The sequence below is a fragment of the Pan paniscus genome, chromosome 2, assembly GCF_029289425.2.
Source record: "Pan paniscus chromosome 2, NHGRI_mPanPan1-v2.0_pri, whole genome shotgun sequence".
In the NCBI taxonomy this organism is placed as follows: Eukaryota; Metazoa; Chordata; class Mammalia; order Primates; family Hominidae; genus Pan; species Pan paniscus.
In genome coordinates, this window is record NC_085926.1 from 37,985,981 (window position 1) to 38,013,647 (window position 27,667).

Genomic DNA, 27,667 nt, shown 5'->3' on the forward strand with positions numbered 1-27,667 from the left:
CAAGCCACGAAGTTGCTGGATTCCATTCCCTTTGCCTTCACTCCCTCTGCCCTCAACTCCCAGGGCCGTCTGTGGGCCCAGCCCTGGCCAGGTGCCTAAATTACCCTCCTCAAAACCCAGCTCTCAGTTGCCTGTGCAAGATGCCCTGAGATCCCGGTGACTCAGAGGGCTATTTGGCAGGCTTAGTTTGGGTACACAGAGGGCCCACACATGCCCCAAAGACTAGTTCTTTAATGGGGGAGTTTCTGGCATCTCACTCTCCTGACCATGCCCAGTCTTCTATGTCTGTGTGAGGGTGGATGGGGTGATGGAGCTTCTGGGATCACTGGAGACAGGGAAGAGAGACCTAGTGTTGGCACCAGTGCCTGCCTCAAGCCACTTCACTTGGTCTCTCCACCACTACTTTCTCTGGAGGCCTGAGGAGGGGGTATTATCACCCAAGAATGCCAACGTTCAGGATGGTCAGGCTCCAAGCGTGCTTCAGGGCTGGCCCTTTCCAGTCCCTCCCCCATGAAATGCAAACCTAACCCAGCTTGGGTAGGTGAGGTGAATGGGGTTTATTCTGCCCCCTCCCTGTCTTTAGAGCCTCTGCTCCAGGATATGGGGTGAAGGGGCTGTTTAAATCTTGACTCTGCAGCTTCCTGCTGTTAAGACTTTGGAAAAGTGACTTCGCTTCTCTGAGCTCCTCAATCAGGAGCTATAATCATCCTTAGAACTGGCAGAAGTAATGGATGGCAAGTACAGGGCACAAATAAGTACCTGCTAGAAGGCCACCAGAATCCCATATTCCCACAGCCATCCTCTGCCTGGCCTCCTCTACAGATCCAGGTGGCCAGAGCCCAGCCTGAAGCTGTTGGTCTGAGGTCATGCCCCTGCTGCTTTTGAGGGCTGCAAAACCCCCATAGGAGCTCCCTCCAGAGGGTCATGGCCCCAAGTCCAGATGCATCAGGAGGAAAAGTGAAGGCTGCTCCTCCCAAGGGAGCAGCTGTGGCAAAGTGAGAGTCCTCAGGTCATGCAGGGTCAGATCCTCAGGTCCTGACCTTGCAGGGATCCAGGATGCCATAGTGAACTATGAGGCTGCTGGACCTGCTGGTAGTCCAAGGACAGTATGGGATTATTTGGGGTTACTATTCTATAATTATATTTGTGGGATTTTATTGTGTATTCATTTGCGAATGTAACTGTGATGTTTATTTCACTGTGGACTGAGTCCCAATGCTCACCTCCACCCCAGAGGCAGAATACAGTGCTTGGCATGGGGAACAGACAGGAAACTTGCCCTCAGACCCTTATCTGAAGGAGGAGGCAGAGGGTAACTCACCTGAAGGAGGAAACACACTTACGGGATGTGTGAACTGAAAAGACCCACATTTGAAAACTGTTCTGCTATGTCACTTATTCAACAAATATTTATTGAGCAGCTACTGTGTAGTGGGCACTGTTCTAGAGGCTTGGGAGTCATCTGTGAACAAAACACATCAAAACCCCCTGCCCTCCTGGAGTCCAAATTCTAATGGAAAGAAAAGAGACATTTTAACAAATGTAAGAAATGAATTGTACAGGATATTAGCAGATAATAAGTAAAATGAAAAAAGTGGGTTAAAGCAGTTCAGGAACGGGATAGGGTTAATTTTTTTTTTTTTTTTTTTTTTTGAGATGGAGTCTCGCTCTGTTGCCCAGGCTGGAGTGCAGTGGTGTGATCTCAGCTCACTGCAGTCTCTGCCCCCCACGTTCGAGTGATTCTCCTGCCTCGGCCTCCTGAGTAGCTGGGATTGCAGGTGTGTGGCACCACGCCCAGCTAATTTTTGTATTTTGAATAGAGACGGGTTTTACCATGTTGGCTGGGGTGCTCTTGAACTCTTGACCCTAAGCGATCCACCTCACCTGACAGAATTAAATTTTAAAAGGGTTGATCAGGCTGGATTTTATGGGAAAGGTGACAGTCAAGCAAAGCCTTGACAGAAGTGAGGGACTGAGACATTTAGAGATATCTGGGCAGAAGATTCCAGGCACAGGAAATACACCCTGAAGCAGGAGGGTGTTGGTATGCTGGAGGATGAGCAAGGAGGACAAGGCCAATGTGGCTGGAGCTAAGAGAGCAAGAGAACGGGGAAGTGGGGCAGGCTGATCATGGGAGGAGAAAGAGAGGTAACCGGGACCAAGTCCTGTTGGGCCTTGTAAGAATTCACCTTTTATGACTGGGCACAGTGGCTCACGCCTGTAATCCCAACACTTTGGGAGGCTGAGGCCGGTGGATCACCTGAGGTCAGGAGTTCAAGACCAGGCTGGCCAACATGGTGAAACCCTGTCTCTACTAAAAATACACACACACACACACACACACACACACACACACACAAAATTAGCTGGGAGTGGTGTTGGGTGCCTGTAATCCCAGCTACTTGGGAGGCTGAGGCAGAATTACTTGAACCCAGGAGGAGGAGGTTGCAGTGAGCTGAGATTGCTCCATTGCACTCCAGCCTGGGCGACGGAGCAAGACTCTGTCTCAAACAACAACAACAACAACAAAAAAGAATCCAACTTGGCTGGGCACAGTGGCTCACACCTGTAATTCCAGCACTTTGGGAGGTTGAGGTGGGTGGATTGCCTGAGGTCGGAAGTTCAAGACCAGCCTGACTAACATGGTGAAACCCCGTCTCTACTAAAAATACAAAATTAGCCGGCCGTGGTGGCACATGCCTGTAATCCCAGCTACTTGGGAGGCTGAGGCAGGGGAATCGCTTGAACACAGGAGACGGAGGTTGCGGTGAGCCGAGATTGCGCCATTGCACTCCAGCCCGGGCAACAAAAGCAAAACTCCGTCTCAAAAAAAAAAAAAAAATTCAGCTTTTACTCTGGGCGAAATTGGGAGCACTTGCACGGCTTCAAGCCAGGGAGAGGCATGATCTGACTAATGTAAAAGAATCCTCTGAGTGCTGGAAGTCACCACGGAGGGACAAGGGCTGAAGCAAGAGCCCAGTGAGGAGACTCTTGTAACACCCAATTCCGGTGGGAGTGGATGGTGGTTCAGACCTTGGAGGTAGGAGTTGAGTGTGGAAATTGATAGGATTCCAGATATATTTTGAAGGTAGAGTCAACAGGAATTACAGGTGGGCGCTGTGAGAGAAAGAGAGGAGTCAAAGATGACTCCAAATTTTGGGCCTGGACAACTGAAGAATGGAGCTCCCATTAACTGAAATGGGGAAGGCTGAGGAGGAGCAGGCACTCTATTTCGGACATATTAAGTTTGAGGTGCCATGCGGATGTCAAGAACATGATGGATGTACAAGTCTGGAGTTTGGGAGGGAGATGTGAGCTAGGGATAAAAACTGGGATATGGTTCAAAACATGTTTAAAATGTCCATGAACTCTCACATTTTGCAAATGGGATTATATTCTGGTATAATCTTTTTGGAGGGCATTTTGGCAGTATCTCAGCTATTAAAATGTGCACACGTTTGGCCAAGCACTTCTATGATATTATCCCACAGAAACATTGTACAGCTATGCAAAGTATGCACAAACATGAACAAGGTTGCTCATTACAGCATTATTTATAGGAGCAAAAAAGAAAAAAGTAGTTCTCCATGAGTTGCCCTAGGACATAATAAGTGAAAAGTACAAATGGCAGGACAATATCCATGTATAACATTATTTCACTTGTGTTATTAATTTTTTTTTTTTTTTTGAGACAGAGTCTCACTCTGTCACCTAGGCTGGAGTGCAGTGGCGCTATCTCAGCTCACTACAACCTCTGCCTCCCGGGTTCAAGCAATTCTTGTGTCTCAGCTTCCCAAGTAGCTGGGATTATAGGCATGTGACACCATGCGTGGCTAATTTTTGTATTTTTAGTAGTGACAGTGTTCATCATGTTGGCCAGGCTGGTCTTGGACTCCTGGCCTCAAGCAATCCACCTTCTCATCCTTCCGAAGTGCTGGGATTACAGGCATGAGCCACCATGCACAGCCTGTTTTTAAACAATTTTTTAAATGTCTTGACAGATATCAGTGTTCGTGCAGGCAGAAAAAACAGCTGAAAGTAAGCAGAAATACTCTAATAATCTGGGGGAAAGGACTGAGAGGAAGACACTTCCTTTTTATTATTTATGTACTGTTTGAATTTGTTTTTATACACAGGTGTCCAAACTTTTGGCTTCCCTGGACCACACTAGAAGAAGAATTGTCTTGGGCCACACATCAAATACGCTAACACTAATAATAACGATAAGCTTAAAAAAAAAAAGGTCCATGCATAATGTTCATTATATACATCACCACAGATAAGCAAAAATTTCTTTGCAATCAAAAAGTTGGACATCTGACTGGGCGCAGTGGCTCACGCCTGTAATCCCAACACTTTGGGAGGCTGAGGCGGGCAGATCATGAGGTCAGGAGTTCAAGACCAGCCTGGCCAACATGGTGAAACCCTGTCTCTACTAAAAATACAAAAATTAGCCGGGCGTGGTGGCACATGGCTGTAACGCTACTCAGGAGGCTGAGGCAGGAGAATCACTTGAACCTGAGAGGGGGAGGTTACCGTGAGCCAAGATTGCAATACTGCACTCCAGCCTGGGGGACAGGGCAAGACTCCATCTCAAAAAAAAAAAAAAAAAAAAAAAAAGTTGGACATCCATGAAACTATGAAATGTATTTAAAAGTAAAAAAAAAAAAAAAAAAAAAAAAAAAGGCCAAACGCCAGGTGCAGTGGCTCATGCCTGTAATCCGAACATTTTAGGAGGTGAAGGCAGGAGGATTGCTTGAATCCAGGTGTTTGAGACCAGCCTCGGCAACTTGGGAAGACCTTGTCTCTACAAATAATTTTAAATTATTAGCTGGGCATGGTGGTGCACGCCTGTGGTCGCAGCTACTCGGGAGGCTGAGGCAGGGGGATTGCCTGAGCCCAGGAGGTTGAGGCTGCAATGAGCTGTGATCATACTCCTGCACCCCAGCCTGGGTGACAGAGTGAGAACCTGTTTCAAAAAGAAAAAAGCAGTGAAAAAAAAAATGTAAAGGCCAAAAATGTGTGTGGGAACCCAGAGATAAACAAACAAACAAGAATGTAGTCAATAGAACGGGTTATAAAATGAAGACAGCAACTCACAAGGAATTCCCTTTGTGCCAATGAAGTCCCCAGGGGAGGGGAGCTGAAGAGTGGTTCCAAAAGTGACCTGAGCCCTGTTACCAGTGCAGGGTCGCAGCCATTCATTTCTCCAGTTAGCCAGGGAGCAAACAGAAATTGAATGCTGGGCATGGTAGAATCAGGGATGAATCCAGTTTATCAAGCAGAGAGATACTGGTAGAACAGGGACCCGAGGGTGGAGATAGGTGATGCACAGAAGAAACAGGGAGGCAGGGAAGAGAGTGTGTCAGTCGGAGGGAATGGGCAGCAGCACCAGAGGCTGCTGAGATGAGGACTGAGCGGGGACTGTTGCCACTGGAGAGACAGGAGGGTTGCTGGTAACCTTAGCCTGGAGCCAGAGGGGGGAGGGGTCATGCAAAGGGAGACCTCTCCCAGGCTAGTCAGACTCTGTGACTTGTCTCTGAGGCTGTCTAGAGGCAGGGTGGAGAAGCCAAAAGTAACGGCAAAAGTCCATTGTCCTGTCCTTCCCTATAACAGGGAAGGGGGCCAGAGAGCCTCCACAAGCGGAACTGCTCCTAAATGACAAGACCACCCAACTGGGGCTCCATTTGCCACATTAGAGCAATGGAGGCCCCCAGACTGTTGCACCCCTCTTCCTGCCCACAGCTCCTTCCTGCACCACTGGGGGCCTTGCATGCTTGTGGAAAATTGGAGAAATGCCTGTTTGCCAAAGCTCCCTCCACTTCCCTCCTCCTCCCCCCACCATAGCTACCCTTTTAAGTCAGCCCTGGGAGGATAAACTTAAAGAAGAGGCCTGCATAGGCCCTGGAATGAACTCAGGACATGTGGGCACATACTTTTGGGGTCCCATGTGCCTGGAGGCGGGGCACGGGGCACATCATCTTGGCCCTGTGATCTCTTACTCTGTGGGAAAGAGTGCGGGGGACAGCCAGAGATGGGCCTCTCAAGCACACAGTCCAGGGCAGGCGGCCCTGGCTTCTCAGCTCTCAGGACAGAAAAGGTCCTGGAAAGGACAAAAGAGAGAGCCAGGCCCAACCAAGAGAAGTAGAAGTGGAAGTAGCCCAGGTGTGTGGGCAAGCATGCTAGCACTCATCTCTGGAAGTGGGTTTCAGGATGTAAGGCAAGCAAACTCAATGTGGAGTAGAAAGTGGTTGGTTGTATCACCTGTGAGCAAAAGCCATTGTGTGCAAATGACAACAGTCAATGTGATGTCATGCTGCTGCCCTGGACAAATGCAGTCCTCTTCTCCATCTCAGTGATGCTGTCATCACCCCCCTGATTGCACACACAGGATACCTGGGAGTCATTCTTGGTGCCTGTTTCTTACCTCCCATTATCCACCAGCAAGTCTTATCAATTCTACTTTTTGGATCTATCTCCAATCCAGTTCCCTCTCTCTCATCCAATCTCCCTTCATCTCTTTCCTAACTTCTGTGCTAGTTTCCTAACTGAACTTCCTGATGCCTCTTGCCTGTCTATTCTCATAGCAATCAGAATGATCTTAGTAAAACAGAGCTGACCATGACATGCCCCAGCTTAAGACCCTTGATGAACCTCCTACTGCCCTCAAAATAAAGTCCAAATTCCCTATTGTGGCCTACCAACCCACTTATGATCTGGCCCTAACCTATCAGTGTCATTCCTCCACCCTCACACTCTTTAAGTTCCACTCCTCCTGAATTTCATTCAGTCCTTCCCACATTTTAAAATATTTTGTAAAGATGGGGTCTCCCTATGTTGCCCAGGCTGGTCTCAAACTCCTGGCTTCAAGTGATCCTCCTGCCTCAGCCTCCCAAAATGTTGGGATTACAGGTGTGAGCCACCACACACACACGCTCTTATTTAGGTACTTTTTTGTTTTTTGTCATTCTACTAACTGTAGTATTGCATTGTGGTTTTAATTTCCACTTCTTTGATGACTAATGATGTTCAGTCTACTCCTTCTTTGAAATCTCTGCTTGGTTTTCATTTGTTCCAAGAAGTAATCGCTCCTTCTACAGACTAAGTTCCTGTCCTCCTTTGTAGTTCCATGACAACCAATATTTATCTCCACCTTGGCCTTAACCCACTAAAGCACAGTTGTTTTACTTTTACTTCCACACCCACCGCCATCATCACAAACACACACATACACGACTGTGCACTTCCTGAAGGCAGAAGCAGCATCATACTTCTTTGGTATCTTCAGCTATCAGCACAGACCTGAAACACAATCTTTACACAATAAATATGATGAGTGAATGAACAGTTGCTTAACAAATTAAAGAATGGATGAAGGTAGGTAGTTAGGTACAAGGTTTTGCAGATAGGCCTGGCTGTGTCAATTAAACCTTTCTCCATGGGTCCTCACACTTAGTAAGCTCACTTTTAAAAGGACAATGCTGAAGACACAAATATTTACAATGACCACAGCGATGACGGGATCCGAGAGAAAGGCAAGGCGGAAGGGGTGGGGCCGGAAGCCGAAGTGCCGCAGGGAGTTAGCGGCGTCTCGGTTGCCATGGAGACCAGGAGCTCCAAAACGCGGAGGTCTTTAGCGTCCCGGACCAACGAGTGCCAGGGCACAATGTGGGCGCCAACTTCGCCACCAGCCGGGTCCAGCAGCCCCAGCCAGCCCACCTGGAAGTCCTCCTTGTATTCCTCCCTCGCCTACTCTGAGGCCTTCCACTACAGCTTCGCAGCCCGGCCCCGCCGCCTCACGCAGCTTGCGCTGGCGCAGCGTCCCGAGCCTCAGCGGCTTCGTCCGCGCCCCTCCTCGCTGCGCACCCAAGATATCTCGCACTTGCTCACCGGCGTCTTCCGCAACTTGTACTCGGCCGAGGTCATCGGCGACGAAGTGAGCGCAAGCTTGATCAAGGCCCGCGGCAGCGAGAATGAGCGCCACGAGGAGTTCGTGGACCAGCTGCAGCAGGTAACGTGGCGGTGGCGTCGCGTCTGCGGACAGTGCCGGGGTCTCAGCGCTCGGCACGCGTCAGCACCTGCCAGGTGCCAGGCGCTGTTCCAGGATCTGGGGCTGCAGCTGAGAAACAGCCCATCATGCCGAAGTGGGCCCGACATTCTAGTGGAAGGACGCTCTATCCATACACACACATATGCAAATACCACACATACCACACAACGTGCGGCATATATCTGTAGCACCTGTCTATATTTCTCTAGACACATACGTTATATATTGCATATATCAATGAACGACTGCGGCAGACCGCTGAATAGTTGTTCCATGGAGATGATAAAGCCAAAAGTCACCCGGCTTTGGGGTGCCTTTGTATCACAAACCACAATCTTGACTGGGCCATTCATGCGCAGATTTTAGGAAGCGTGTCTAGTCTCTAGAACAGCAACTCTGCTTCCTTATCTGTACAAGGAGAAAACCAGCTGACTCGGGGCCTCTGTGCTGAGTCGGCCTCTGCTGGCCACACTACTGAGGACTCCCTTAAACTTGTGGGCACTCCTCACATACCCGATCCTTTACCCCAGTGTGCTTCCTGCCTCTCAGATCTTCTTCTTCTCCTTTCTGTTCTGTCCTCTACCTGCCCCTTAAGTGACATGCATCCCACGTCCTTAGCTTCAGTCATTCCTTCACTTAACACATTTGTTGAATGTCTGCTGGATGTCATACTCTGTTCTAGGCAGTGGGGATTCAGCAGTGAATAAAAACGCCAGTGTTCGGGCACACCCACCCACACTCACACACACAACCTGTCCTCTCTAGCTTTCAACCTAACTGAGTTAGATAGACATTAACAAAATGAATACCTATACAGTATGTGAGATACTTACAGGACCAGCCTCGCCGCCTCCATGGGTTATAGGCTTCTTAAACTGCAGCCAGAGCCCCTGGCTGGGACCCTGTACTCAGTGATTCGTGGGTCACCACGTTCACTCTGCTAAGACTTCAGCCTACCCAGCCAGACCTTGCCCTTGAACTTCAGACTCACATCCCTGTCATTCACATAAGCCAGAATATATGGAGCATTATAAACCTATAAACCCCGTGACCAGTCACCCAGTTCACTGGATTCTATCTTCTCAGTATCTGTCCCATAAGTAGCCACTATACCAGAGTCTGAATTGGCAAATAGTGATCCCTTTTTTTGAAGAAAAAAAGTAATACATATTACAATTTTTTTTTTTTGACAGAGTCTGGCTCTGTTGCCCAGGCTGGAGTGCAGTGATGTGATCACAGTTCACTGCAGCCTTAACATCAGGGGCTCAACTGATCCTCCCTCCTCAGCATCTGGAGTAGCTGGGACCACAGGTGTGCACCAGTATGCCCAGCTTATTTATTTATTTATTTATTTATTTATTTATTTATTTATTTGAGATGGAGTCTCACTCTGTCACCCAGGCTGGAGTGCGTGGCGCAATCTCGGCTCACTGCAAGCTCCACCTCCCACATTCATGCCATTCTCCTGCCCCAGCCTTCTGAGTAGCTGGCGCCTGCCACCACACCTGGCTAATTTTTTTGTATTTTTAGTAGAGACAGGGTTTCACTGTGTTAGCCAGGATGGTCTCGATCTCCTGACCTCGTGATCTGCCCACCTTAGCCTCCCAAAGTGTTGGGATTACAGGCATGAGCCACCACGTCTGGCCTAAATTTTTATTTTTTAAAAATTCTGAGATGGGGGTCCCACTATGTTGCCCAGGCTGGTCTCAAATTCCTGGCCTCAATCGATCCTTCCACCTCAGCCTCCCCAGATGCTGGTATTACAGGTGTGAGCCACTGTGCCTGGCCCACATTATAAAAATCTTAATTTAGAAGCTGAAATTTAATTTAAACATTTGAAGTTTTAAAATTGCAGAAATTTCAAAATGCAGAAAAGTTTAAAGAGTGATCCCCTATAGAAATACAACTATGCGGCCGGGCGTGGTGGCTCACGCCTATAATCCCAGCACTTTGGGAGGCCGAGGCGGGCAGATCACGAGGTCAGGAGTTTGAGTCCAGTCTGACCAACATAGTGAAACCCTGTCTCTACTAAAAATACAAAAAATTAGCCGGGCGTGGTGGTGTGTGCCTGTAATCCCAGGTACTCGGGAGGCTGAGACAGGAGAATTGCATGAACCCAGGAGGCAGAGGTTGCAATGAGCCAAGACTGCACCACTGCACTCCAGCCTGGGCGACAGAACGAGACTCCGTTTCAAAAAAAAAAAAAAAAGAAATACAACTATGCAAAGATAAGTTGACTTTATAAATTATGGTATATTCACACTATGGAATACTACAAAGTTGTTAAAAAAATGAATTATACCTCCATTGTAGACGAACACAGCTGCCATTTATTTATTTATTTATTTTTTTTTTGAGGTGGAGTCTCGCTCTGTTGCCCAGTCTGGAGTGCAGTGGCACGATCTTGGCTCACTACAACTTCCGTCTCCTGGGTTCAAGCGATTCTCCTGCCTCAGCCTCCTGAGTAGCTGGGATTATAGACATGCACCACCATGCCTGGCTAATTTTTGTATTTTTAGTAGAGATGGGGTTTCACCATGTTGGCCAGGCTGGTCTCCAACTCCTGACCTCAAGTGATCTGCCCGCCTCAGCATCCCAAAGTGCTAGGATTACAAGTGTGTGCCACTGCGCCTGGCCTGCCATTTATTAATTTAGCAAAAAAGCCATAGAACAATGTTAGGATAATTTCATTTTTTATAATATATATGCATGGGGAAAAAGCTGAAAACTTTCACAACAAAATGTTAACAATATTCTTATGGGACATTTAACTTTTTCTTTGCACATTTCTATATTGTCTGAATTTTGCAATGTACACGAATTAATTTTGTAATTACAAAAAAAGAAACTTTGAAAAGAGCAGGCATCTGTTATTCCACTGCTGTAATGTTGCTGGCTTTTTTTTTTTTTTTTTTTTTTGAGACAGAGTCTTGCACTGTTGCCTGGGCTAGAGTGCAGTGGCACGATCTCAGCTCACTGCAACCCCTGCCTCCCGGGTTCATGTGATTCTCCTGCCTCAGCCTCCCAAGTAGCTGGGATTACAGGCACACACCACCACACCAGGCTAATTTTTTGTATTTTTAGTAAAGACAGGGTTTCACTATGTTGGCCAGACTGGTCTTGAACTCCTGACCTCGTGATCCACCCACCTCGGCCTCCCAAAGTGCTGGGATTACAGACGTCAGACACTGCGCCCAGCAATGTTGCTGTTCTTGTACCTATATTCCTCTCCCTCTTTCCTTTTTCGTCATCTGTTCTTTGCTTTTCCTCACTCGTCTCTAGATGTCACTGCCATGTGACCATCTGTACAGGACTCAGATTCATTCTTCCTGGGAGGAGCAATAATCACTATTCCGTATGAGTGTCTGCATTGCCTGAGTTTTTCCCTCAGATAACCCCGTTGGCAGCTGATCTTCCCCAAGCCCACCTATAGAAATATCTCATGGTCTAATGATTGAGAGCAAATGCTCTGGAACCATACACCCTGGGTTCAAGTCCTGGCTCCTACACCTTGGGTGATATTTACTTCTATAAGCCTCAGTTTCCTTATCTGTAAAATGCAGATAATAATAATATTCACCCCATAGGTTGGTTGTTTTGAGGATTAAATGAGTCAATACAGTAAAGCATTTATAATATTGAGCATTTACAACATGGTAAGCCCTCAGTAAGTGATAGTTGGTCTTGTTATTTGGACAAGATGCTAATTCCTACATCCAGAAATTAGGGTCAGAGATTGTCAGCAGACCCAAATAGTAAGACACATAACACAGAACATAGTACTTTATATTTGAGGAACTGTCCCAGGCCACTGTCTCCTGAAAAACATTTCCTGACTCCAAGAAGATTTAGTTACTTCCTCTTAGCCTTCCTTATATCCTCATTCATATGCTATTATAGCACTTTTAAGAGTTGATTTCACCTATTTGTATCCTTGCCAGGCCCCTCCTGCTAAACTGTAAACTCTTTAAGAGCAGAAACCATATCTGATTCATTTCCCCAAATGTAAATGGTAATTACACAATAAATCTTTTTTTTTTTAAGATGGGGTTTTGCTCCTGTTGCCCAGGCTGCAGTGCAATGGCACAATCTCAACTCACTGTAACCTCTGCCTCCTGGGTTCAAGTGATTCTCCTGCCTCAGCCTCCCGAATAGCTGGGATTACAAGTGCCCGCCACCACGCCTGGGTACACAATAAATCTTTATTAAAAGAATGACTAAATAAATCTTTGCGATCCCACCAACTTTAGGAATACAATAAGGAACACTGTCTTCCTACATAAACTGGTTTTTTTTTTTTTCTTTAAAAGAATGGGGTTGGCTGGGCATGGTGGCTTATGCCTGTAATCCCAGCACTTTAGGAGGCTGAGATGAGAGGATTACTTGAGTCTAGGAGTTTGAGACCCCATCTCTACAAAAAAATTTAAAAATTAGCTGGATATGGTGGTGTATGCCTGTAATCCCAGCTACTTGGAGGCTGAGGCAGGAGGATCCCTTGAGCCCAGGAATAGCAGGCAGGAGTGAGCTGTGATTGTGCCACTGTACTCCAGGCTAAGCCACAAAGCAAGACTCCAGTTCTAAAAAATAAATAAATAAGAAAGGAAAATAAGACTGGGCGCAGTGGCTCATAACTGCAATCCCAGCACTTTGGGAGGCTGAGGTGAGTAGATCACCTGAGGTCAGGAGTTCAAGACCAGCCTGGCCAACATGGTGAAACCCCATCTCTACTAAAAAATATACAAAAAATTAGCTGGGCATCATGGTGGGCACCTGTAATCCCAGCTGCTTCAGAGGCTGAGGCAGGAGAATCACTTGAACCCGGGAGGCAGAGGTTTCAGTGAGCCAAGCCCATGCCATTGCACTCCAGCCTGGGCAACAAGAGCAAAACTCTGTCTCAAAAAAGAAAAGAAAAGAAAGAAAGGAAAAGAAAGAAACAGGGTCTCACTGTGTTGCCCAGGCTGATCTTGCACTCCTAGGCTCAAGCGATTATCTTGCCTGCCAAGTAGCTGGGACTACAGATGCACACCACCATGCCTGGCTAATGCAAACTATCTTTCATATTACCTGTACCAGTGAGCTCTCTGCTTCTTGCCTCGAGAAGTCTGAACCAGAAAATATGGATCAGAAATTTGGTTGGTTGAATAGTCAATCAGTAATTAGTCTTGAGGAGTATGTTGGGCATCCAAGTGGACTCTCTGGGCGCAAGTACTGTGACAGAGTTTGGGCTACAGGTGTTTGTTAGCTATCAACACCTGTGAGGGGAGGGGAATGGAAGAAGGAGTGAGCCACGGAAGAAGCTGAACTGTGATGGGGGCCCAACAAGCCTTGACAAATGCAGCATGTTGCTCTGAAGAGAGTATTGCCTGTCAAAGTTTCTCTCTTTAGGTCAAAATGGCCAGGTCTTTATACCCCTGCCTCTCTCAGTCACAGGATGTGGGTGCTGCAGAAAGGACATGGTCTCAGGTGACTCCTTTTCAGCAGCTTAGGTAGACTGTGAAGGGGCTGTCTGCTGACGACGTTCCCTGTAGCTAGGGAGCAAGTCCTTCCTTGAACGTGGATCTGGGTGGCACCACAGGAAGTGTGCTAACTTGTATTTGGTATTTCACTGTTTGGATGGCAGCTCTCTTTATTGTGAAGCCAGGAGACAGGTAACCAAGCTCGAGTCTGTTACTGGCCTTACTATGGAAACCTTTAAACCATTCCCCTCTATGGGTCTCAGTTTTCAGATCTAGTAGTTCAGACCAGATGGTTGGAATAGTTCTCTGACTATTCTATGCTTCACTGGAAGCCCTGATCCTGGGGTAGGGCTGAGTAAAGCTAAGTAATGGTAAGTAATCTCACCATATTTCTGTGCATTTGATCATCCCCCTGCCAGATTCGGGAGCTCTATAAGCAGCGGCTGGATGAGTTTGAAATGTTGGAGAGACGTATCACTCAGGCCCAAGCACGGGCTATTGCGGAAAACGAGCGGGTCATGAGCCAGGCTGGAGTACAGGACCTCGAGAGCCTTGTCAGGTTGCCTCCAGGTGTGTATAAAGAACTCCCACATGCCTGCCCAATTCCCGGGCTGTTGATATTTCACTGTGTTTGCTCCATTGCCCACTCTCTAGGCTTTTTCTGGATATTTGGAGAGCAAGTCGCAGACATGATAATATGAATATTACCACAAAAGAATATTACATTACCATAAAACACTTCTGTATGTGTATCTTCAAAACAAGGACGCTCTCCTACATAACCAGCATGTAACCCCCACAACCTGGAAATCAGTTTCTGTGCAACACTAACCTCTGACCCACAGATACTTGTCAACCTAAATAGCAGAGAGAGACTCTCTAAAAGAAAATGATGGGCACTGCAATGGGAATACACGTGCCATTGTAAACTGTGTGCATATTCAGGGAGGTAAAGGAAGACAAAGGTTTTTAAAGGAAAAGTGAGGAGGATTACACAATGGTTTTGAAGTAATTATCCTTGGCTGAAAAATCATTAACAAGAGGAGTACCAGTCTGAGATTAAACAGGCGGTTGCTGGGCAGATTTGTGTGTATGTGTAAGGTTGCAATGACCTTTGTGTGAGGTTGTGATTTCTGTGGCGTGATATGGTTTGTCTGCATCCCCACCCAAATCTCACCTTGAATTGTAGCTCCCGTAATCCCCACGTGTCATGGGAGGGACCTGGTGGAAGGTATTGAATCATGGGGGCAGGTTTTTCCCTTGCTATTCTCATGATAGTGAGTAAGTCTGATGAGATCTGATGGTTTTACAAAGGGCAATTCTCCTGCACACACTCTCTTGCCTTCACTCATGTAAGACATGCCTTTGCTCCTCCTTCACCTTCTACCATGATTGTGAGGCCTCCCCAGCCATGTGGAACTGTGAGTCCATTAAACCTCTTTTTCTTTATAAATTACACAGTCTCGGGTATTTATTCATAGCAGTATGAAAATGGACTAATACAAGGCATCTTTTGTGATAATTCTTGTTATCAGGCACTTATGCATGGCCTTCCCCAGCACCATTTGTCAGGGTTTTTTTAACACAAGTGACTCCATTTTGATTCAGACAACTTTTACATCCCATTCAAATTTTACTGACTGTTCTACTGTGGCTTTTTCCCCCTCTCAGGCCCAGGATCCTGTCCAGGAAGTCATGTCACATGCAATTGTCATGTCTCTTTTTGAGATGCCTTCATTTGGAACAATTCCTTGATCTTTTCTTGTCTTTCATCTTCCTGACAGTTCTTGACCAGACTTATATTCTGTAGGATGGGGATGGTTCTGTCTGATGCTTCCCCATGACCAGACTTAGGCATGCATTCTGGGCAACAGCACCACATAAAGTTATTCCTTGTTCATCTCACTACAGCACAGCAGGAGGGTCACGTGGTGTTAACCTCCATCCCCTGAGTAGGTTGGTGTCTGCCAGGATTTTCTGCATTAAATTCTCCAAATCAAATTATAATTGATTAGCATTTTGTAGAGAGGTATTCTCAGATTACACCAATATGTTGTTCCTCATCAAAGCTCCATCACCATACCACCAGCATTCACTGAAAATTCTTTTCTTAATGCAGAAGTTTAAAGAGTGATCCTTTAGAAATACAACTATGCAAAGTTGACTTTATTAATTATGGTATATCCACACTATGGAATACTGCAAAGTTGTTTAAAAGAATGAATTATACCTGTGTTGTAGATATAGATGGCTGTCTGCTATTTATTAATTTAGCAAAAAAGTCACAGAACAATGTTAGGATAACCCCATTTTTATAGTATAGATGCATGAAGAAAAGCTGAAAATTTGTATATCAGAATGTTAATAATGTTCTTAGGGGGCAATTAACTACCTATAATCAAAATTGGGTTGTTTTTCCTATGGACTTGTCCATAGTCTGGATTTTACTGATATCAGCATCATGGTGTCATTTAACCTGTTCTTCCTTGTATTTCCTATAAATTTGTAATTAGTTCTAGAGACTTTATGAGGTTTAGGTTCAATGATGGCCAGGTGGTGGGGAAAGAGCACTTCATAGGTGATGCTGTGTGTTTCCCTCAGGAGGTACATGATATGTGGTTGCTATCTCTCCTTTCATGATGCTGGCAGCCTTTTTATTTTATTATTTTATTAGGGGTTACAAATTATAATGAAATGCTAATGGTAATAATAATTCTATCTTTCTTTATTTATTTGTCAGCTGAACTACTTCTATAAAGACAAACTTTTCAGAAACTACTTTGATTACCCCAAAGTATGGGCAGCATTAATTCTTTCCCTTTATTTGCCAGTATTTAAAATAGTGAGTTGGTTCCCCTAACATCTGCCAAAGGTGACTAATGAGGTTTGTTTGGTTGTTTTAGTATCATTGTGGACGCTTGGATTTCATGACTGCAAATTATTTATTATCCTTTTGGTGCTCAAATTGTTCCATCTTTGACAGAGAGCCTTTTCCAGTTGACTGCTGATTCATTTGACAATCAGCTGTCTTTGATAACTTCCTTGCTTTCTGAGCTGGTGAGATGTTCCAGGCTCATCTTGGGTATTTCTGGCCCCAGATCTGGAATCAGCCATTTCTTCAAGAAACGCTGATTCCTTTTATTCTCTCCACCACTCCCCACAAAGACCTTGACCTGTTCTCCTGAATTCTTGAAAATCTTGAAAATTCTTGAAAATTATCATTTTCCAGTGCAGTAGACAGAAAAGACAGTATATTTAGGAGACCTGTTATATCTATGGCCTAGAGGGAAAGATCTAAGGGAGGAAGAAGTGGAAGATACAGTGCCTTAAAAGGCATTTAAACTTATGAGGACCTACTAGGGCCCAGATGCTAATATGCTTTGCATAGGTTATCCCACTAAATCCTCCCGACAACCCTGTAAGGTAGGTTTTCTTTCTATCTTACAGGTGTAGGAACTAAACTTAGATGATCAAACGACTTCCCTGAAGCCCCACAGCTTGGAAGGGGTGGGACTTAGATTTGAACTTGGGTGTGTCTGCTGTCAAAACCCATGGCTTTCTTCTATCGGGAGGAGGAAGGATTGTTGATGAGCCATGGTGTCTCAGGAGTGTTGATGACTTCTCTTAGAGTGTGGCTCTGAGCAGCAGAAGCCCTATCCTTCATCAGGCCTGCCAGACCTCTGAGACTCAAGTCCCATTAAACAGTAACACTCAGGCACAGGTTCTGTATCTCTTCCTGTTTCCCCCTCCACCACAGCACAGTGTAGCTGCAAGGACCCCTCCCTCAATGGTGGCCCAGATAATGTGGATTTTGCAGAAATTATTGGTAGCAAATGTCCAGAGTCTTTACTGGTTGCCTGATGTTCCCTGAATCCTGGGAGTCAGCTACTGTCCCTTTTTTGTTGTTGTTGGCTAGAGATTAGGGGAGATTAAATAATTAACTATTTGGGTTTTTTTTTTTTTAATGAAAGTGAAATAAAACATTGAGAACCAGGAGACAAATGTCAGTTTGGAGAATTTTTCAATGACTTTCATTTTATTTTTACCCAAGAATGATATTAAGTTCTAATCAGCCATTATCTGCCCTGGTTTCTCAGGTCTCTGCTGGTAATGTGTCTTTCTTTTAAGAAGTGAAGAAGTAGACACACTAATCCAGTTCCATGGATACCCCTCTGGTGTGTCTGCTTCTCAGAGAAGGGTGAGGTAACTTTTTTTTATAACTTAGATAACTGGCAATGAGGACATTCCCCTAAAAGTTTCTTATTTGAGGCATAGAGGCAACCTTTCTGTGTTTGCTAATAAAAATGTGACAAAGTGGCAAGCACATGTAAATTCTCCAAAGTGAGGGAGAAAGATCAGAATGCTGCAGAACATCTTGTGCTTTCATTCTTGTCCCTTGCTGGAAACTTGTCCACATTATCCAAGACCTCGCAGAGCCATGCCCAGGAGCCACAGTGTTAGTATAGGAAGCCCACCCTTCCCAGAGGAGAAAAGATGGTCACAAGGCCAGAGCAGGCTTTTCCAAGGCTCGGGGTACATGCCCAGGCCTGACAGCTCCTGCAGACACAGCACCTAGCCACCCATAACCTGGGGCAGGACTGTGGAAAGAATTGTATCAGAAGAGAGAGGATACATCTCTTGTCACATGGCCTTTATCCTTTGTATAGAAGTCTTATCTTTTGATATTTTAAATAGGCCATCACCAAAGTCCTTGGGAACTGGGCTAGCTTGTGTCAACTTGGCATTGCTGTTACCCCCTGCTAAAGTCTCTGTTGCCAAGGAGAGACCAGGGAGTACATTTCCCAGAAGGCACCTCCCCCTTGTGCTTCCAGGATAGATCAGCTGATGAGAAGCCCTTGGTGAGTTTTGGAAAGGAAGGCCATTTATTTCAAAAAGCAGTAGTAGGCAGATGATTGAGTGGCTGTGAGTTTGGAAACAACTTCCAGATAACTTTTTTTTTTTTTTCAAGACAGGGTGATGAAGCCTCGCTTCATCACCCAGGCTGGAGTGCAGTGGTGCAATCTTAGCTCGCTGCAACCCCTGACTCCTGGGCTCAAGTGATCCTCCCACCTCAGCCTCCCTAGTAGCTGGGACCACAGGCACATACCACCACACCCGGCTAGTTTTTTGTATTTTTAGTAGAGACAGGGTCTTGCCATGTTGCCCAGGCTGAGTTTCCAGATAACGTCTTAAGAAAGCCCTGCTTCAGTGCTGCTGGCTGAAGTTGTTAATGATGATGTCTTAGTTCATTTGTGTTGCTGTAAAGGAATACCTGAGGCTGGGTAATTTATAAAGAAAAGAGGTTGATTTGGCTCATCATTCTGCAGGCTGGGATACTGGGCATCTGGTGAAAGCCTCAGTCTGCTTCCACTCTTGGGGGAAGGCAAAGGGGAGCCATGCAGATATCACATGGCGAGAAAGCAAGTGAGAGTTGGGGGTTTGGGGGGCCAGGTGAGCTAATATAGTGAGGACTCACTCCCTGCCTGCCCCCACCTAGGGCATTCATCTACACATGAGGGGTCCACTCCCATGACCCAAAACTTCCCATTGGGCCCCACCTCCAACCTTAGGAAAAAATTTCAGTATAAGATTTGAGGGAACAAACTCCTAAACTATAGCAGATGGCTTCCCTGACATTATTTCTCTCAGTCTTCAATCCTTTGTATTAAAACCTTTAATATTTGATATACATAGATTGGTTTCTGTTTTCCTGATGGAACTCTCAATGAACATATGTGATGGGGGAATGCATGTCTTCACTGATAGGTTGGTTATAGGAGACCTCCAAAAGGAAAGACCATTCAAAGGCACCATGTCTCTCTCTCTCTCTTTTTTTTTTTTTTTTGCTGGAGGGCATTGGCCCCATCCTGGCTTACTGCAACCTCCACCTCCCAAGGGATCCTCCCACCTCAGCCTCCAGAGTAGCTGGAACCACAGACGGGCACCACCACACCCACTAATTTTTGTATTTTTTGTAGTGATGGGGTTTCACTGTGTTGCCCAGGCTGGTCTTGAACTCCTGGGCTCAAGCAATCCGCCCACCTCCGCCTCCCACAGTGCTGGGATTACAGGCATGAGCTACCTCACCTGGCTGGCACCATGTCTTAAGATAATGTTGGCTAATGGAGCAAACAATAAAGTTAGAAAACTTCCAACAAGTCTTCTGTTTGGGCGCTGGTGACAGCCGGGACTGATTGCTCAGTGGCAGTGGCGCAGAGGCCTCCTCCCTGGTCCACCGCGGTCCCCACCCAACCCCACCTGTCCCTGCTGCCTGCTGCCGTAGCAGGAGCTGGAGGCTGCTGCTACCAGAGGGCAACGAGTTCCAGTGGTGCTTCTCGCAAGTCAATGGGGCCATCGAGGAGGACATGGCTGAAGATCTGCCGCAGGGGAGAGGCCAGAAGAGGCTTTGACGACCATCAATGAGTGACCAGGGGGCTACACAGCCTCACTCTGCAGCAGATATCATTTCCACCGTTGAGTTTAATTACTCTGGAGATCCTGTGGCAGGAGACAAGGACGGTGGAGTTGTTTTTCAGCAGAGCTACAGAATAAAAGCCGCCCTCATTCTAGGGGAGAATATAATGTTTACAGTACCTTTAAAGGTCATGAACCAGGGTTTGGCTATTAGAAAAGTCTAGAAATTGAGCAAAAAATAAAATTAGGTGGTTACAACAGAACACTGCTCATTTTCTACTCTCTACAAATGATAAAACTATAAAATTATGGAAAAGAAGTGGATGAGATAAAAGAGCAGAAAGTTATAACTTGAATGATGAAGATGGATGACTTCAAGATTCATTTAGAATTACAGCACTATCAATGACCTGAGGATTAATTTATGACACTTAGAAATCACACATAGACATTTTGACGTGGTAGACATCAAACCTGCTAACATGGAGCAGCTGACAGAAGTCATCGTGGCAGCAAAGTTCCACTCATACCAGTGCAACGTGCTTGTCTACAGTAGCAGCAGAGGAACCATTGACTAAGCAGCATGGGCTCCTTGGCCCTGTGCAACAGACACTCCAAGTTTTTTGAAGAGCCTCAAGATCCCAGCAGTAGGTCCTTCTTCTCAGAAATAATTTCATCCATACCCGATGTAAAATGTAGCCGTAGTGGGCAGTACCTGATGACCAGAGACTACCTGTCAGTGAAGGTGTGGGACCTCAACATAGAGAGCAGGCTGGTGGAGACCCACCGGGACCATGAGTACCTGCACAGCAAGCTCTGCTCTCTCTATGAGAATGACTGCATCTTTGATAGCTTTGAATGTTGCTGGAATGGTTCGGATAGGTGCATAGTTGAACCACAAATAAGCAAGGGAAATCTCCCAACAGCCAGAAACGAAGAGGGAGCTGAAACCAGAACCGTAGCCTCTAAAGACGTTTATTGCGAGAGAAGCCCCACACCCCTGGCTGGCCTTGGGTACATCAGCCAATAGCAGGAACCGCTGCCTCCTGTGAACAGCAAGTTGTGGTGCAGAGCTGAAGCCTTGGACCACGAGGTGTGGAGTTGGAACTGCGCCCTCAAAGATGATGAGGTCTCTGTCCACTGGAGTCCAGAGGGAAGTTTATCTGAGATCTTGCATTGGGGTGGCCAAAGCTCCCCTGAGATGTGTAAGCATAGCTTCCCATTACAAGGGTTTGAAGTCCCTCTCCCTCCCCCTCTCCCTCCCCCTCCCCCTCTCCCTCTCCCCGGTCTCCCTCTGATGCCACCAAAGTTGTGAAAGCCGAGGCTGGACTGTACTGCCGCCATCTCGGCTCACTGCAACCTCCCTGCCTGATTCTCCTGCCTCAGCTTGCTGAGTGCCTGGGATTGCAGGCGCGCGCCGCCACGCCTGACTGGTTTTCGTATTTTTTTGGTGGAGATGCGGTTTCGCCGTGTTGGCCGGGCTGGTCTCCAGCTCCTGACTGCGAGTGATCCGCCAGCCTCGGCCTCCCGAGGTGCCGGGATTGTAGAGGGAGTCTCGTTCACTCGTTCACTCAGTGCTCAATGTTGCCCAGGCTGGAGTGCAGTGGCGTGATCTCGGCTCGCTACAACTTCCACCTCCCAGCCGCCTGCCTTGGCCTCCCAAAGTGCCGAGATTGCAGCCTCTGCCCGGCCGCCACCCCATCTGGGAAGTGAGGAGCGTCTCTGCCTGGCCGCCCATCGTCTGGGATGTGAGGAGCCCCTCTGCCCGGATGCCCAGTCTGGGAAGTGAGGAGCGCCTCTTCCCGGCCGCCATCCCGTCTAGGAAGTGAGGAGCGTCTCTGCCCGGCAGCCCAGATGTGGGGAGTGCCTCTGCCCCGCCGCTCCGTCTGGGATGTGAGGAGCGCCTCTGCCCGGCCCGACCCCATCTGGGAGGTGAGGAGCGTCTCTGCCTGGCCGCCCCGTCTGAGAAGTGACGAGCCCCTCCGCCCGGCAGCTGCCCCATCTGGGAAGTGAGGAGCCCCTCTGTCCGGCAACCGCCCCGTCTGGGAAGTGAGGAGCGTCTCCGCCCGGCAGCTGCCCCGTCCGGGAGGTGGGGGGCAGCCCTCGCCCGGCCAGCTGCCCTGTCCGGGAGGGAGGTGGGGGGCAGCCCCCGCCCGGCCAGCCGCCCCGTCCGGGAGGTGGGGGGCGCCTCTGCCCGGCCACCCCTTCTGGGAAGTGAGGAGCCCCTCTGCCCGGCGGCCACCCCGTCTGGGAGGTGTACCCAACAGCTCATTGAGAACGGGCCATGATGACGATGGCGGTTTTGTCGAATGGAAAAGGGGGAAATGTGGGGAAAAGATAGAGAAATCAGATTGTTGCTGTGTCTGTGTAGAAAGAAGTAGACATAGGAGACTCCATTTTGTTCTGTACTAAGAAAAATTCTTCTGCCTTGGGATGCTGTTAATCTATAACCTTACCCCCAACCCCGTGCTCTCTGAAACATGTGCTGTGTCCACTCAGGGTTAAATGGATTAAGGGCGGTGCAAGATGTGCTTTGTTAAACAGATGCTTGAAGGCAGCATGCTCGTTAAGAGTCATCACCACTCCCTAATCTCAAGTACCCAGGGACACAAACACTGCGGAAGGCCTCAGGGTCCTCTGCCTAGGAAAACCACAGACCCTTGTTCACTTGTTTATCTGCTGACCTTCCCTCCTCTATTGTCCTATGACCCTGCCAAATCCCCCTCCGTGAGAAACACCCAAGAATGATCAATAAATACTAAAAAAACCAAACCAAAACAAACAAACAAACCAAAAAACAAAAACAAGGGTTTGAAGTTTGTGTTGGTGGCATCTGCGTGATCTGGAAAAGCTGACACTGAGGAGCTCTCCTGCCTCCATGAGGGCAGCGTGCAGGCGCCTGGAGGGACTGACATTTTTCTGGGTCTGACTTCTACTCTGTTTACAGACTAATCTGCTAGCCTACAGTGTTTCACAGATGTTGACTGAAGACATGAGGTTCCTGGGTCCTTGGAGCACAGCAAGCAGCATGACCCTCTTGCTGGCACAGGTTTCCCAGGGGGTGACACAAGGGGCCCAGGCAGATGCTATGCAAGCAGTGGGGCTGATGTCATGGCCGATGCATGCTGAGGTTGGAGAACTCACTGCTTTTTCAGTGGACAGTCAACAAACCTGCACTTTGACTAGAAGAAACATGACCTCATTCCTCTAGACCACTTGCTGTAAGCACAGCCCTGAGAAGTGGCCCAGGTTAAAAGAATGGTGTTCTTTGCAAACTTAGTGAGAACATGCATGGTGGGTGGCTGCTCCCAGCACACCCAGGTCTCTCTGGATTTCCCCAGATTAAAACCAGCTAAACATGAGCTCACAGGTAAAATTACCAAGCACATATGGGAAAAGCCACCATGAGTAAGTCAGCAGAACCACAGCGGAACTGAACCTCAGAGAAGCCAGCCTTTGACATCCTAAATTAAACTAAGAATGCTTGAGATATTTACAGACTAAAGGAAGGAAACAGCCTGAACCAGGAGCCACAAGACCACTAAAATGACCTGGCAGACTGGAGAGGAATCAAAGAGAACGTCTGGAAATGACAAGTACAATAGATGAAACTGTGGGTTTAACAACAGGCCCATTTTGGCTAGAGATTTTGAATCAGTAGATGGAAAGGAAAATCAAAAGAAATGCAGACTAGAGAGCCAAAGAGATAGAAAACATGAAACATAAGAAGTGTGGAGGTCAGGATGAGGCACAGCACACATTTAAACAGAGAAGTGTGGGGACGTGAGGCTTAAAGTGACAGTGGCCAGGAATTTTCTCTAAGTTATGAAAGCCTGAATACACAGAAGCAGGAAGCACAGAAATCCACATCCATATCATCATGAAACTGCAGGACACCAAGTGCAAAGAGAAGATCTTAAATGCAGCCAAGGAAAAAGCACAAATTACAGAGAGCAGATGCTGAGACTGAGAGTAGACTTTGTAGCAGCCACAGTAGGAGCCGGAAGCCATGTGATACATGAGTGTGACTTGGGACTCTTCACCATCAGCTTAGAATCAGGCATTGAAATAGATGGTTGTTCAAGAATCTGCTTATGGTAAAGGCATTTCCAGATGGGAAACAGAATTTATCACAACAGGAAACTCAAGAGAGTGAGACTCAAGGAACTCACTGAAGAACATACTTCCAGCAGAAGGAGAGTGGTCCTGGAGAAAGGGTGTGATTCTGAGATAGGCAGATGAACAGAGCAGTCAGTGAAGACGTGAGCAGCGGAAAGCAATGTGGACTCTAAATCTCTGTTAACTGGGTGATCCTGGTTATCTGGGTTGCGGGGAGAAAAATTAGAGCCCTCACCAACACCACACAGCAAATAAGCTCTGAATGTTTTAAAGCCTAGAAGACGCTATGAGAAAGCATCTTCATGAGCTCTGGAGATGAAAGGCCTTCTTTAACAAGGTCCTAAATGCCCAGTGAAGGAAAACATTAAGAAATTCAGGCTGATCGTGCTGGCTCAAGCCTGTAATCCCAGCACTTCGGGAGACCGAGTTGGGTAGATCACTTGAGCCCAGGAGTTTGAGACCAGCCTGGGCAAAATGGTGAAATCTGATCTCTACAAAAAATACACACACACACACACACACACACACACACACACAAATAGCTGAGTGTGGTGGCATGCGCCTCCCAGCTACTTGGGAGGCTGAGATGGGAGGATCACCTGAGCTAGGGAGGTGGAGGTTGCAATAAGCCAAGATCGTGCCATCGCACTCCAGCCTGGATGATAGAATGAGACCCTGTCTCAAAAAAAAACAATACTGTAGTTAAATTTAGTGGTTTTTGGTTTTTTGGTTTTGTTTTTGTTTTTTTGAGACAGAGTCTTGCTGTGTTGCCCAGGCTGGAGTGTAGTGGCTCAATCTAGGCCCACTGCAACCTCTCTCTCCTGGGTTCAAGTGATTCTCCTGCCTCAGCCTCCTGAGTAGCTGGGATTACAGGCATGCGCCACCACGCCTGGCTGATTTTTGTATTTTTAATAGAGATGGGGTTTTACCATGTTGGCCAGGCTGGTCTTGAACTCTTGACCTCAAGTGATCTGCCCACCTTGGCCTCCCAAAGTGCTGGGATTACAGGCGTGAGCCACCATGCCCGGCCAACTACATTAAATTTTAAACTTCTTTATTTTGAAATAAAAAGTAAAAACAGGCTGCTCTGCCTATGGAGTAGCCATTCTTTTATTCCTTTACTTTATTAATAAACTAGCTTTCATCTTAAAAAAAAAAGTGAAAACAAAATCCACAAAAGCAAATATAACAAACAGATTCAGTATCCAGAATATGTAAAGAATTAGGAGTCAACAAGAAGGTGGCAAACAGCTCACTTAGGAAAGAGCAAAAACCATGACTGGGAATTTGCAGAAATGGAAAAATAAATAAAAATGCTCATTCTTAGTGATCAGCAAATTAGAGCCAGAGGGATGTCCTTTCACACCCATCAGAATGATGATGATGATGTCAGGGAAAGGAGTGAAGGCCAGTGGGCGAGACCACTGCCTTTTTGTGGGCCTCCTTGGTGACAGCAAGTCCAGTTGGGAGCTTCTTGTATGTACAGACAAGAAAATGTATTCAGAAGCTTGAAATAGCAAACACCTGGAGACAGCTCAGGGGTGCATCATTAGGGGAATGGATAGGTAGGTTTTTGTCTATCATATACTAAAAAGCAGTAAGAATCGATTATTAGAACTACATGGATCACAGCTGGGCACAGTGGCTCACGCCTGTAATCCCAGTACTTTGGGAGGCCAAGGCGGGCGGATCACCTGAGGTCAGGAGTTTGAGACCAGCCTGGCCAACATGGTGAAACCCCGTCTCTACTAAAAATACAAAACATTAGCTGGGCATGGTGGCACGAGCCTGTAGTCCCAGCTACTCAGGCAGCTGAGGTAGGAGAAGCGCTTGAACCCAGGAAGCAGAGGTTGCAGTGAGCTGAGATCATGCCACTGCACTCCAGCCTGGACGACAGAGCGAGACTGTGTCTCAAAAAAAAAAAAGAACTACATGGATCACATAGGTGGATCTCACAAAGATAAAGATAATCCGCAAAGAAAGAAAATTCAGGCGGAACACATACAGTGTGATGACATTTGACATGTTATATTTAAGACATGCAGAAGTTTTATTTGTTTTTAAGAATCTGTAACTATTCAAAAATGTAAACGTGCATGGGGATGATACATACGTACTCTAGTGAGTGATTTCCCCAGCTGGGGACAGGATTGGAGATGATCTTTCTAGAGTGGGACATGGTGGAGGTTAACTGTCTTAGCAATGACTTATGGGTACTTGGATATTCACTGTATTATTCCTTTTTTTTTTTTTTTTTTGAGACAGAGTCTCGCTCTGTTGCCCAGGCTGGAGTGCAGTGGCGTAATCTCGGCTCACTGCAAACTCCACCTCCTGGGTTCGGGTTCACGCCATTCTCCTGCCTCAGCCTCCTGAGTAGCTGGGACTACAGGCACCTGCCACCACACCTGGCTAATTTTTGTATTTTCAGTAGAGACGGGGTTTCACCGTGGTCTCGATCTCCTGACCTCGTGATCCGCCTGCCTCGGCCTCCCAAAGTGGTGGGATTACAGGCATGAGCTACCGCGCCCGGCCCACTGTATTATTCTTTGTTCCTCTTGATATATCTGAAATATTGTGAAGTATACTTAAATTACACATCCCTAAGAATATCCAAAAGCTCTCCTGGTAATATTTGCTCACTCCATTCACTCTTACAAAAATTCCCATATCTTCTTGCCTGGAAACATCTGTTGAGGGATGGGATGAAGGGGAATGAGATTTTTCAGTGCTGTCTCTGCCCAGTCCTGATCCCCTGTGTGACACCACTTTCTGGTGCTCTAGGTTGCCCCGCAAAACCAGACATAGCCGCTTGCTCTTGAGTGTGTCTGCACTGTCCCTACCTGAGGCCAGCACCGATGCAGGCGGCTAGGCGGCTGTCTTGTTTACAGTGTGGAAATGCCCACTCCCAGACCAGCATTGCCTATCAATAATTGACAAGTGATAATAAAACTGTATAAAAGCTGAAAAAGTCTTATATTCTTCCTGTTTTTTCTTTAATTTTTATCAAAGTAATAAATATATATGGTTTTTAAAAATCAAATAGTTTAGAAGAACTTCTAATGAAGAATAAAAAGCCTCCACCTGTACATTATAAATTTGTACAAATGCACAGAATGTACAACACCAAGAGTGACCTGTAATGTAAACATGGACTTCGGGTGATAATAATGTGTCTATGTAGGTTCTTCAGTAATAACAAATGTATCTCTCTAGTGGGAGACGTTGATAATGGGGGAGGCTGTGCATGCAGGGGCTGTATGGGGAATCTTTGTACCTTCCTCTCAATTTTGCTGCAAACCTATAACTGGTCTAAAAAATAAAGTCTATTTTTAAAAAAGCCTTTTCCACCTCACCTCTCCCAACCTCAGTCCACTTGCCAAAGGTAGCCATTGCTAGTTTTAATTCTTTGGAATACCTATAAATAATGTTATTTATATGTTATATAAATAATAATGTGTTTGCTACTATTTCTGGGCTCATCACCCGTAGACGTTAATTATCACCTTCCCTCTCTTGAGATTTTCTCTCTCCTGTATCTGCAGGTCAGTGGGGAATTGGCCGAGCTGGCTGGGCTTGGCTGGCTGGACTGGCTCCAAGCTGTGGGTCCAGCTAGGCATGTCTCCTTCGT

The 27,667-nt window shown here is 46.7% G+C and overlaps 1 protein-coding gene and 1 pseudogene across 5 annotated transcripts in view; both read left to right on the plus strand.

Annotated features, from left to right (window-relative positions):
• The first annotated feature begins 6,925 nt into the window (after window positions 1-6,925).
• Window positions 6,926-27,667, plus strand: part of DLEC1 (DLEC1 cilia and flagella associated protein) — an 83,041-nt gene continuing 62,299 nt past the window's right edge. For 3 of the 5 annotated variants that reach the window (XM_003826103.8, XM_063602263.1, XM_055109657.2), the window contains exons 1-2: window positions 6,926-8,011; window positions 13,926-14,076. In XM_003826103.8, coding sequence (XP_003826151.3) covers window positions 7,601-8,011; window positions 13,926-14,076 — 562 coding nt within the window. In that variant the 5' untranslated portion in view covers window positions 6,926-7,600. The remainder of the gene's footprint in view (window positions 8,012-13,925; window positions 14,077-27,667) is intronic. The other 2 variants (XM_008951555.5, XM_003826102.6) reach the window with 1 other exon arrangement.
• On the plus strand, window positions 16,839-27,620 carry LOC134729891 (serine/threonine-protein phosphatase 2A 55 kDa regulatory subunit B delta isoform-like; annotated as a pseudogene).